The sequence below is a fragment of the Acomys minous genome (genome assembly GCF_964271855.1).
Source record: "Acomys minous genome assembly, chromosome: 5".
NCBI classification, from domain to species: domain Eukaryota; kingdom Metazoa; phylum Chordata; class Mammalia; order Rodentia; family Muridae; genus Acomys; species Acomys minous.
This window is the reverse complement of record NC_140494.1, coordinates 130,405,792-130,417,819: the sequence shown is the minus strand read 5'-3', so window position 1 is coordinate 130,417,819 and position 12,028 is coordinate 130,405,792. Positions and strand designations below refer to the sequence as shown.

The window sequence follows — 12,028 nt, the reverse complement described above, 5'->3', positions numbered from 1 at the left end:
TTAAAGTATTAAACTGAGAAGTACTATGTTGTTATTTTCCACCCTATTGCTAAAGAATAATTCAAATTCTCTGCACACGAAGGATAAAACCTGTACCAAATTAATTGTTGGGGTTTTTTTTTTTAGATTTTACTTATATTTATTTCATGTATATGAGTGTTTGCCTCAGTGTATGTCTGCGCACCATCTGCATGAGTGCTCAAGGAGGCTAGAAGACATCTGAGGCTGTAGTTTCAGATCGTTATGAGCTACCGTGTGGGTGCTGGGAACTGGACTCATGTCCCCTAGAAGAGCAGCTAGCGCTCCCAATCACTGAGCCATCCCTTTAGCCCCTGCGCTAGTTTTTTGTTTTGTTTTGTTTTGTTTTGAAGAATTTTGGACTAGCCACTGCTCTGCTTTTCAAATTGTCACTTCTACACGCTTTCTCCGTTATCTATAAACAAGCAGTGTATAATTAAGGATTCATGTATTTACCATGACCTTTCAAAACAGAAAGAGCAAGCAAGTCCTATGGAGTGAGAATAGCAGTAGCTGACCTTTAAGCACTTACAGTTATAAGTAATGAAAGAACGTGAGGAGAATTAAATATGACATGAGAGAATTGTAATAATTACTGTCTTGATGTTTTAAAATAAGTTCACTTTAGGGAAACCAATGTTATTAACATTACCCATAACCTCTTGCAATTTCCCATAACAGAGAAGATCAGGCTTGGAGACTATATAATCTAGACTCCCTAATTTTATTACTGGATTACATAGAACAAAACGTAAAAACAAAACAAAACAAGGTACCAATTAATATACTGACTTTCCATATGCTGCTTCATTTGCCCTTCATATTTATGTTTCTTTGCACATAAACAAATACTGATTCCAAAGAGATCAAGACATGAATACAAAAAACAAAATTTTTAATAATAAAAATAAACCTTTTAGAACAATATAAGAACACCTCGAAACACTTGAAATTACAAAGTATTTCTTAGTCAAGAAACAAAATGTCTTCATTTGCACCTAAAACTTTATGTAATGTGACCAAAAAAATGACAGAGAAAGAACATAATCAGAAAGAAAAGCTTGCATATTACATATTGGACAAAAGACTGAATATGAAAAATTACTATAAATCAACACTTGTGCATAGACACAAAAAATAAGCAAAGCAAAACAAAACAACAACAACAAAAAAACTAACTGGCTTACCTAGGAGACAACCAAATGGCACGTGAGTATATGAGAGGCTTAGCCTATTAAAACAGCAGTGAGATGACACTCCCTCGTTATTAGATTGTCAAGTCTACTAAGTATCAGAACCCAAGTACAGGTGAGGATAGAGAGCAATGGGGTCAGTGGTGAGCTGACAGGTAGTGAAGATGGAAAGGTACAGAATCAGGTTACATAGGAACCTGGCATGCCCAATTGGACTGCTAGAGAATACAGTGCTGTATGCATATATCCTAGAAGCTCCCTTATGAGTTATATAAGAGCCATGCTGGAGGCTGCTCAGCACAGCATCATTTTTAATAGCAAATACTGAAAATAGTTTAAATTCTGAATAGTTGAATAAATTAAAAATTAGGATACAGATACAGTACAAAGTAATGTATGATCATGACAATGAATAAATTGTAGGTATACCTAACAATGCAGGTGAACTTTCAAAATGTTGCTAAGCAAAACAAAATATATCACAAGATATGTATAACATTGTGCCATTTACAGTAAATATTTTATTATGCAAAACAACACCAAACCATTTATGGACACTCCTATGTGTATGGATAAGATAAATATTAATGCATCTGAGGGGGAAAACAAACTCTGGAAGGAGTTTGCAGGAGGGTCTCAGTGCAACTCTTTAAAACTTAATAGTTACAGATGTTCTTCAATTCATGAGGACTTCACTTAAAATTTTCAATTTTATGCTTAAAAGCAGTATTCATTCAGTAGAAACTACACTTCAAATGCTGCTCTTTTCCCCAGCAGGGAGACGTGAGGTGATAGCCTCCGGGTATCCTCGGTGGCAGCAGCACATGTTGGAGTGCACCGTCCTTCCTCCACAGTACACTGATGCTTAGCTATGATGTCAGGTAGGTTACGTGTGCTCATGAGTTTTCTATTATTGGCAGCTTCAACTTGCGATGGGGAGGGAATCATGTGCTGTGAACTGTTATCATATTCCCTCCATACACGCACTTGTGTCACCATCTATAGCTTTCCATATGCTTGGCTCCTCTTGTGTGTATCTAACAGCACAGTGGCCTGCTCAGCCAGCCTGAGACATCTCCGTCCCGCTGACTCCTCATGCACGTGACACAGTTTTACCCTGTGCTCACACATGAGAGGCAGTTCCATGTGCGAGCTCACACCATGGCTGAGTGGGGATTCTCTTCAGGTTCTTCCCAGTGATAACCACATCTATACATCATTTTGTGCCAAACAGTAGCCACCAATGCTTTGTACAAAAAAGGCCTTAATCAATGCTAAATTAACAAACAAATGAGCAAAATTAAGTAAGCAAAAGGATAACTCCAGCTACAGTTAAAAATAAACTCTGCCCTGGGCAGTGCAATTAGATAGCTTTCTCTGGGGTAGAAAGATGGCTCAGCAGTTAAGAACATGTGAGGACCTGTGTTCAATTCCCATCACCCACATCCTGACCACAACCATCCATAACTCTAATTCCAGAGAATTCTACCACCCTCCTCAGACCTTCTCAGGCACCAGATACACAGACACACATTCAGGGAAAACACACATATAAGATAAATAAGTCTAAATCTTAAAATAAATGGAAAAGTCTTTCTACTGAGTTACATTGCTACACTGGATATCAAACTTAAAGCACAGATGAGACAGAAGTGATCAGCTTCAGGCTTGGTAGATAATGAAACCAAGGTTTTGTGCTGACTACTGATCTCCTTCCAACACAGGACTTGCGGAGAAGTCCAAATTTTACACCTATAGAAAGAAGACCTCCACATGTTCCCATAAATTCACACAGGTGTTTTCTAATTTCATTTGCCAAATCCTTATCATTCACCTTCTTACCCCAAAGTTTGACACCATCATACCCAGGCTATAGATGTGGTACAGGCCCTGGTGGCTGGAAAAAGAGAAAACTAGGTTCTTTTTTCTTAGTGAATTTTAAAAATTTGTAATAACTTGCCAGACTGACTTCCTGGAAGCAGTTCAATTTACAGATGGACTTGTGACCTGAGGCACTTTGTCCTGGTTTGACCTTCAGGAAATCCTAGAAATGGCACAAAGCAAAATGCTTGGAGTATCAAACCTGAAATAGGCAGCCTTAGGCTAGATGAATGAAAAGTATGTATGTATTTATATATAGTCTTTTTAATTATTTTGAAATGTTTTCTCATCTTTAGTAATTAATATCAGAAGGAATTTTCATAGTCATATTCCCCTAAATTCTTACAAATAAGAGGCAAAGGTCTGTAGCTTCATCTGGAGAGCAAATTGTATCTTTCTGGAGACCTAGGGATGAAGAAACCTCTAGTTTGGTTCTCCAAAAGTCAGACAATGTGTGGGTAAGGAAGCTGAGCAGATAAATGCTACAGACACCAGTGCCTAACTGCTGCAACTGGGTGGGGGCGGGGCTTCTTTCTAGAATTAAAACGAGAATGTTTACCCCAAGACATTCTAATTTTTAACCAGCCATAGTGCAAGGAGGGCAATTAACTTCCATGTAAGTCCCAGCGAACCATAAAGAGCCCAGCAGAAGTCAGGGCATTACAACCATCCAATTATCATTCCTACAGGAACCTCCAAAGCTTAAAAAATGTTTCCAAATCATGTGACACAGAGACTCACTGTGAATATACTGGTGAGAGTCTGGTGGAAGAGAACTTGCCTACTAGGGAAAATGTTAGTAGTTTGAAGGGAACAATTAGCTTGGCATGGTGGTGCCCACCTTTATTCCTAGCACCTGGGAAGCACAGGCATGTGGGTCACTGAGGTCAGAGCCAGCCTGGTCTACAAAGTAAGTACAAGACAACCAGGGCTACACAGAGAAACTTTGTCTCAAAAAAACAAAACATAAAAATAAAATAAGGAAAAATTAAAAATAAAAATGAAAGAAGCATATGGTTTCGTTGTAGTACATGTTTGTAAAAACCTAGTTCAACAATCAAAAGGCTTTTGTTGGCTCAGCAAGGCCTTGCTAAAGTGAACATGGGCTCTGAACTAGTCCTCCTACATCAGACACCAAAGTGCTGGGATGTCAGGATGTGTCACCACACCTTGCTTAATTATTTTAATGAATAAAAAAACAAACAAATGTAATATGGTTCTTATTGTTAAAAAAAAAAAAAAAAGACCGTCTGAGAGGCAATTAAAGATTAGCTAAAGTGGTATAATGACAGTCCACTCTATTGACATTAGAATTGTGTCTGAGAGCAGGTGAAGGGTCTCAGTGACCCGTCACTATAAAGGAAGAAATCAAGAAGAGGCCAGGAAGGCTGTCAATTAGTACTTTCTGGAAGGTCTCCCCTCCCACATTTAGGCATTATTCTGGGCAGTCAGAGCCAGTGAAAGTGTGTTCAACTTCAGATTACATAAACTGAAGACACTATTCCAAAGACCTTCTGAGACCTGGCTACATCTTTGTTCAAACTGTTTTAAAAAGTATTCATAACTTGGCATAACTCAAAGCCTTTTTTCCATGTCAAAGGCTTGTAAACTTTCCCCAAAATGTGGGTTATATGGTCTATGCTACAAGGACTCAACTATGACATTGTAAGTCCCAAAGAAACAATAGACAATATGTTGCTGAGCAGACAGAGGTGTTGCAAAGAAACTATATTTGCAAAACCAGATGGGCCTGTGTATAGTCTGTTGACTACAGTAAACTGTTAGTAAAATAACAAAAACACAAAACCAGATATCAATATTTGCACCTCATTATTCCACTGAGAAAGCCTCAGGATTTGGGCTTGAGGTGGTTATTGGCTTGGTCATGGTTGAATCATCAAGATTCACTAGGAGAGAAACAACTATACATGTCTGGCTTTTCTTAAGGTTGGCTACACTGAAGTCAAACCTTACAGGACAGGCTCCTAAGTCTTCAACAGATGAAGAAAAACTAGTGTTAACCACTCTATAAAACAGAGGTGCCTCAGGAAATGACGGCTCCATATGGTAATCCAATCCTTGTAGTAGAAAGCAACAGAGCAGGACCTCAGGAGAATCATGTAATCCCAGTCCCACGGCGACATTGTTTAGCTACTCTTTGTTAAAGGGATGATACAAACATCAAAAAGCTGTATAATTATTTTTAAATGTATTTTACTCGTGTGTGTGTGTTGTGTGTGTGTGTGTGTGTGTGTGTGTGTGTGTGTGTGTGTGTGTGTGTAGGGGGTGTGGAGGCCATAGGGCAATGTAGGGTGTCCTCCTTGACTATTTTCCTCCTCATGTTTTTAAGGCAAAGCCTCTCACTGCATCTGGAGCTCACCAATTTAGCCAGACTAGCAGGTTAGCAAGCCCCAGGGATTTTTCTGGTTCCATATTGCCAGCAGGAGACAGGTGTGGGCTGCCACACCCAGCTTTTTATGAGAGGGCTGAGGACAGGATCTCAGCTCCTCATTCTTGCAGCCCAAGTACTTTATTAACTGAGCCTTCTCCCCAGACTCTGAAAAGGTTTGGAGAAAAACAAGGGAAAAAAAACCCCAAAACTACAAGTCCTCTATATACACGCAGCTAGATGGATAATTTCTCATCAAAACAATCATGAGGAAAGATTTGAGATCAAAGTTCAGAATGAAATCCACTATGGCAAGATCCAAGGTAGAGATAGGCAAAAATCATGACCAAGAACAACAAAAATAACAAATAGTAAATTAAAGTAGAGGAACCAAAAATTATAAAGGTAGTGCTGGAGGTCTAGCTCGGGGGTTAAAGCCCTTGCTCTTCTCACAGGGAGCCCGGGTTTGGTTCACAGACTCACATCAAGTGGCTCACAGCCACCAGCTTCAGAGGATCTGACACTCTTCTCTGGAATCCTTAGACACCATTACACACGTAGTACACATACCAGAGATACCTAAATAAACATATATTTTGAGGAAATGTATAAAGGTGACCTTTTGTTTGTTTGTTTGTTTGTTTTTTTGAGACAGAGTTTCTCTGTGTAGCCCTGGCTGTCCTGGACTCGCTTTGTAGACCAGGCTGGCCTCGAACTCACAGTGATCCACCTGTCTCTGCCTCCCGAGTGCTGGGATTAAAGGCATGCACCACCACGCCCGGCTCTTATAAAGGTGACTTTTAAGCAGAGTAGATCAGTTTCACATTCTCATGTGTCCATTACAAGCAACACAAAAATGAATTTAAGCTTCCTGTATTTAAAAAGTGCCTGTCATAAATAAGAAAAGTAAACAGTATGACAAGAAATACGCTATCATTTTTTTTAATTCAAGGCCAAGTTCTTCCTTATCACTTATTTCTATTTTTACTCTCCTTCAAAGGATTTTACAGAATTGAGATGTGTGTGTGTGTGTGTGTGTGTGTGTGTGTGTGTGTGTAAGTGCTAAGTAAACCAACCAGCCCTGTGAAAGTGCAAGCGACACTGCAAACACTATCACTACGTTGATCAACTGATCTACTGCTATGCCGACAAAATTTTGTCACTCAACCTTTCTAATAAGACTTTAAGTTCCTAGAAGGCAGATGATGTTCCATAATATAACTTGCATTACTGTTAGGAACATGGCCCCTCAAAAACCTTTTGACTGAGTTGAAACTGACCCCAGAAAACAGAATGCACTTATTAAAAAGGTTAAATGAACAAATAAAAGAATAAACAATAGATACGCAGATACACATTTGTTCTCATTTTTTTTTCCCAGTGAGCTGCCTTTTCTGTTTTCTCTTGTGGGTGTAGCATACAGGCCCCAACAATGTCCTGTTTCTGAACCCTTCCACCTCTCCACAGTGTCAAATGCTGGGAGAACACAGAACCCTGTATATTGAGGCCAGTTATGGAAATTTTTCAGTTGCTCGCTAAAATAGTGAACCAGTGGAGTTAGCAGGAAAGATGGAGGCAACAGAGAAAGCAGAAAAGTAGAAGTGGAATAAAAAGACACTTTCTAAAGACCAGGGGTTCTGGGAAAGGGAGAAAGAAGGAGGGGAGAGCAAGAAAGACCCCACCCCTCCTCACAGTCAGGGGCAGCTCCTAGGAGAATGCTAAGCCTTAGTTTTACAACATGTATGCTCCCAGAACATGCCGACAATACAAAAAAATGAGGCAGATGAAACAGAAATAACTCAGAAAAACTGAGAAAAGCACAGCTAAACACAATCAGATCCTACACCAGCACTAATCAGTCTTCAAAGAACACAAAGGAACATGCATTCCCTCAGCCCCACACTGGTGCCCTCCATGCTTCCACCAGTATTCCTCTTTCTTGACTATTGGTCTTGAAACAAGCAAACAAACAAAACCCATTTTCCGTAGTAAGAGTTATTTTAGAAATCTAGGTTCTTATATTAGGAGAAAAAGAAAACAGGCATATTCCAAAAGTATTACTGCCATTTACCCTTAGTCCAAAATGTATACTAGAACTTGGAGCAAGCAGTAGGTTTGTTTTTTTATGGAGTGCAATTGCTTAACAGCCAATACAAAGCCACATTTAAGCTCTTTCAGAAGGCTTCTAGATTGGACTTTGCCTTCACAGCATTTTTACAGAACCTTTGACAGACAATTAACATAATATTCACTATTTCTCCCATTCCCTGATTTTAAAAGGGCAAAGTTCTTTTGGAAGAAGAAATAAAATGATGAAAATTGCAGATAAATACAAGATCACAAATGTAAAATATTCTAAGCACATATATTTAAAATTTTTCATAATCTGACCAGTTATGTTGGTCACTGATTACTTTATATTGATCGCCAGATCACACAGGAAATCATATTGTAGAATCACAATAAGGATATGCTTAACAAGAAAAGATGATTAACGATAAATCTATGTGCCTTACAGTACCTTTATCTGATGCAAATGTTGTGTTTCCTGCTTTCCAACAAACCCTAAGGCATAATAAAATGTCCATTAACTTTAAATTTTTTTCTAACAAATATGATAGCACTAAAGGATTGGCTGGCTACCTTGTTCATTGCTCCGTTTGAAAATGCAAATATAATTTCCTTCACTTCTGATCATGAATAAATTTTTAAAAGGCCTCCTAACTCTTTCTTTTGAAGGGAAAACAACAACTTGGGCTTCCAAAAGAGCAATCACTGTCCTGTTAAAATAAAATAAATCAGAACTGCTTGTTCGTGATTCCTGTCTTGGAAAATTTAGAAGTCACACTAAAGAGCTGAGCACGGAAGCTGCTGGGAGTGCTCACAGATGCCTGATTTTACAAGTTTTTGTGAAAGAGCTTGCCTGTAGATGAGTGTTATTCCGCGTTTACGAGGGTTGTTTGTCAAGACAAAAATAAGGCGCCTCCTCCCCACAAATTAAAGAATCAAGTTACAATCCATTATTTCATTTCTGATTGTTTTTCTTGGTAATAAGTGGGAAAGAGGATACTGGATAAAAGTCTTCACGGAGCTAAAAAGACTCCGACATTAAAGGCTCCAATTAGCTATAAATCAGTTGTCTTTCCTACTGGGGGAGAACAAGAGAGAGAGAGAGAGAGAGAGAGAGAGAGAGAGAGAGAGAGAGAGAGAGAGAGAGAGAGAGAGAGAGAGAGAGGAGGCGGCTAGAGAAAAGAAGAAATGGTGGAGTTTCCAAATGAAATTCTGAAAAAGATATCTACTGCAGACTTTCAGGGGCTGTTAGGAGAATCCGATCAAAAGTAAGTCTAAGACAAACCCTCCGGAATCCCGTGTGGATCTTGCCCCTTAAGATCTCTAAAGCGCATCTGAAGAGGTTAGGGACCCTCATAAAACAAAACTTTTATGTGCGTGCTTCCCTGGCTTGTTCCTAAACCCGGAGATGTGCCACACACTGGCACTATTGTTATGCAAACAATGCCTAAAGGGCTATAACCATTAACGACCCCTCATTAAAATGGCTTTCAAAAATTTGTCACACCATCTAAAAGCTAACAGGTACATTAAATACACCTAAATCCACATTCAAAAATACGAATCCTGCTGATGATCCTTATTCTGAAATGCAACATTTCAGAAACGATGTTTTTGCATTTCTCTTTCAACTGTTAGTGTCAGATACGAACAGCTTAACTCTACGTTTCGCGTATCTTCTAATGCCCGGGGTGGAACACGTATTAGCTGTATCCTGTGCGCGCGCTAAATTTAAGTTAATTGGCAAAAAGTTTGCGGTAGGAATGGAAATCAAATAAGAGGGTTCTAAAATGAACTCTCAAGAAATGTGGCTTTAAATGCTATGCTCACCTCTTTGCTATAACTAACATACAATTCCTTTGTGTATGTATTTCACAATTTGCCCTCGTGGATAAAATAGGTTTTTGGTTTTTGTTTTTCCTGAGGACGTGGGGTTGGGGGAGGGAATCAACACCGGTTAGCAGGCGCATATTGCTTTTTAATGCGATTTAACAACAATTCCTGGTGCTTGGCAAATCTAAGATGTCAGAATTCGTTAGGGAAAAAAATCATTAGGTTTTTCAGTGCAAAAGTGAGCTCCCTGATTTGTGCAAATTGAGTTGTTTCCTTCTTTTCTAAAACGGCCACTGCCTACAAAATCCCGAAGAAATCCTGGCATCCATCTACTGCGTCTCGGCCAGGTTTCCGCGAAGGCTGTGGGGACCTGGGTCCTGACACCCCCCTCAGAGACCCGGGTCTGAAGGTAGCTAATCCCGCCGGGCTGCGCAGCCCGGACCAAGAGGACCGCGGGGCTACACAGGGCTGCAACACCCGGAGAACTGCACCCCGGTGTGCTCAGAGGAAACCCAGGGGAACCCCTCAAGCCGGACCCTGGCCTGCTCTGAGGAGACCTGGCGAACCCCCAAAGTCGGAACTCCATCTGCTCTGAGAAAACTTGGGAGGGTCGCTGAGCCGGACTCCTGTCTGCTCTTAGATCTGAGGGACCCCCGGAACTAAGCCTCGTTCGGCCCTAGGGACATCTAGGAGACCCCCAGAACCGGCTCCCGGCCCTCCCTAAGGAGACCTAGGGGACCCCAGAACCCGACCCAGGTCCGCTCTGAGAAACCCCACTTCCCCAAACAGCCCCGAGGTCGTCACCACGGTCCGCCTGCCGATGGCGGACCCCCGCCGCTGCCTTCTGGTTGGGACCGGTTGTCCCCAGGCGCTTTCCAAGCTGCGGCGGGGACTTCAGAATCCCGCGTCGCCGTCCCCGCGGAGGCGCGGGGATGACAGGCGACCTCTGGGCCCCGGCCTCCGAAGGGATCCAGGAGAAGCTTCTGGAAAGCGTCCGCGGACGACGGCTTTACCTTGGTGTACTTGATCTCGAGGTTGGGCGTGGGCGACGGCAGGAGCTGCAGCGAGGCCATGAGCGCGGCGGGGTCGGCCTTCACCTCGCCGGGCATGGCGATCTCGCTGGAAGTCATGGGCGGCCGCGGGTGGGTGTGCGCGGGGCGCTGCGCGGCCTGGGGCGCGCTCGCTGTATATAGGCAGGTGTCAAGCGGGGGCGCTTCTTATTGGACGTGCGGCCCACAGGCGCGGGGGGCCGGCCCATGAGGACGCCCCGCCGCGGCCCGCATTTGCATACGGCCGCGCGGGCGCCGCGCGCCCACACGGTCAAGTCCGCGGCCCACGCTCCCCGCGGGCGCCCCCCCACCCGCAACCCCCCAACCCCGGGGCCTCGACGGCTGCGGCGCGGCCTCGCGCGGGACCGGGCTCGGCGACAGCGGCCCCCGCCGAGCCTAACGCCCGCCGGCCAGGAGGACAGGCGCCCGAGCTCAGCCCACGCCGAGCACCCTGGGCCCTTCCACTCTCTTCTCCTCCCCACCGGGGTCCCCAGCAGCCCGAGAGCGCCTTCGCCCAGCCGTCCACGTGGCGCGAAGCGCGCGTGGCCACCGGGTGGGGTGATAGATGCTCCCCACACTCCCAAGGAGAACCTTCTGGAGTCGCCTCCTCGCTGGGTCCCGCCGGGCTTCTCAGCCCAACTGCTGCCCTCTGCCGGCCCTGCGGCCTAGCTGTGCCTGAGGGACTGAGCCACAGGGGCCTTGGGTTCTACGGATCCCGGATCCCGGTCCTAATGTTCTCCTACCAGCCCTTTCCTTTCCAGGTCCCAAGCACACCAGGAAACACTTGTTATCTGTTGCTCTGCTGGTAAACTGCCATCCTATCGGACGTCCCGGTGGAGCGTCCATCTTCGGCTCTTCTTGTCTGACAAGCGGCCTTATAGTTAGTAAAGATGGGCAGAAGGATGGGTCCAATTGAAGATCCTAGACAGCTCAGGCCAGATGAGCTTGGGAGAATAATTGAACTAATAATCAGGGCCCCATATAGAAAGATGTTTATAGGGCTTTCTGCCCTGATCCCCGTGAAAGCTTCACAGCCTTTGCGTCCACACTGTTTCCTCCTACTTTTCTGTGGAAGACTCTGAACTCGCAAGCAATGGCTTCGTTCTCATCTCATTTTCAGAGCTCCTTGACTCAGAATAAAATTTTTTGCATGTTCACCAGAAAATGTTTACTTTAGATGTGCTCATTAACTAAAACTGCCTGATGATTGGTGCTTAGCTGCTACGCAGACAGAAAGAATGTTGTTGTCTTACTGAGTTTGTGAGACACGTCTCAGGCTCTGAGGCTTCAGAGTATCCGCCTTAAGTGACATGAGTGGGCTGCTTTGTGAAGCAAAAATACAGCTTAATCTGGGCAGTTGACATCTGTGGCCAAAGATCGTGTTCTAATAGCACACTGTGCTCATGAGAATCGTTTTATTAAGCAGTAGAAGGTCAGCCGAGGAAGAATAAAAAGAACCTGTGGGGAGGTGGCTCTGTTGGTAGAGTCCTTGCCTAGAATGCTGGGTTCAGTTGCCAGCACCACATACAACTGGGGTCATGATGCACGCCTGTAATTCCCAGCATCCCACTGAGGTGGAGGCAAGAGGACCCGAA

General features: G+C 43.4%; 1 protein-coding gene across 1 annotated transcript in view; it reads right to left on the bottom strand.

The window, feature by feature from the left end:
- Window positions 1-10,531, bottom strand: part of ALDH1A2 (aldehyde dehydrogenase 1 family member A2) — a 79,103-nt gene extending 68,572 nt beyond the window's left edge. The window contains exon 1 of the mRNA XM_084782986.1: window positions 10,398-10,531. Within this exon, the coding sequence (XP_084639112.1) occupies window positions 10,398-10,514 (117 nt within the window). The 5' untranslated portion in view covers window positions 10,515-10,531. The remainder of the gene's footprint in view (window positions 1-10,397) is intronic.
- Window positions 10,532-12,028: the final 1,497 nt, after the last annotated feature.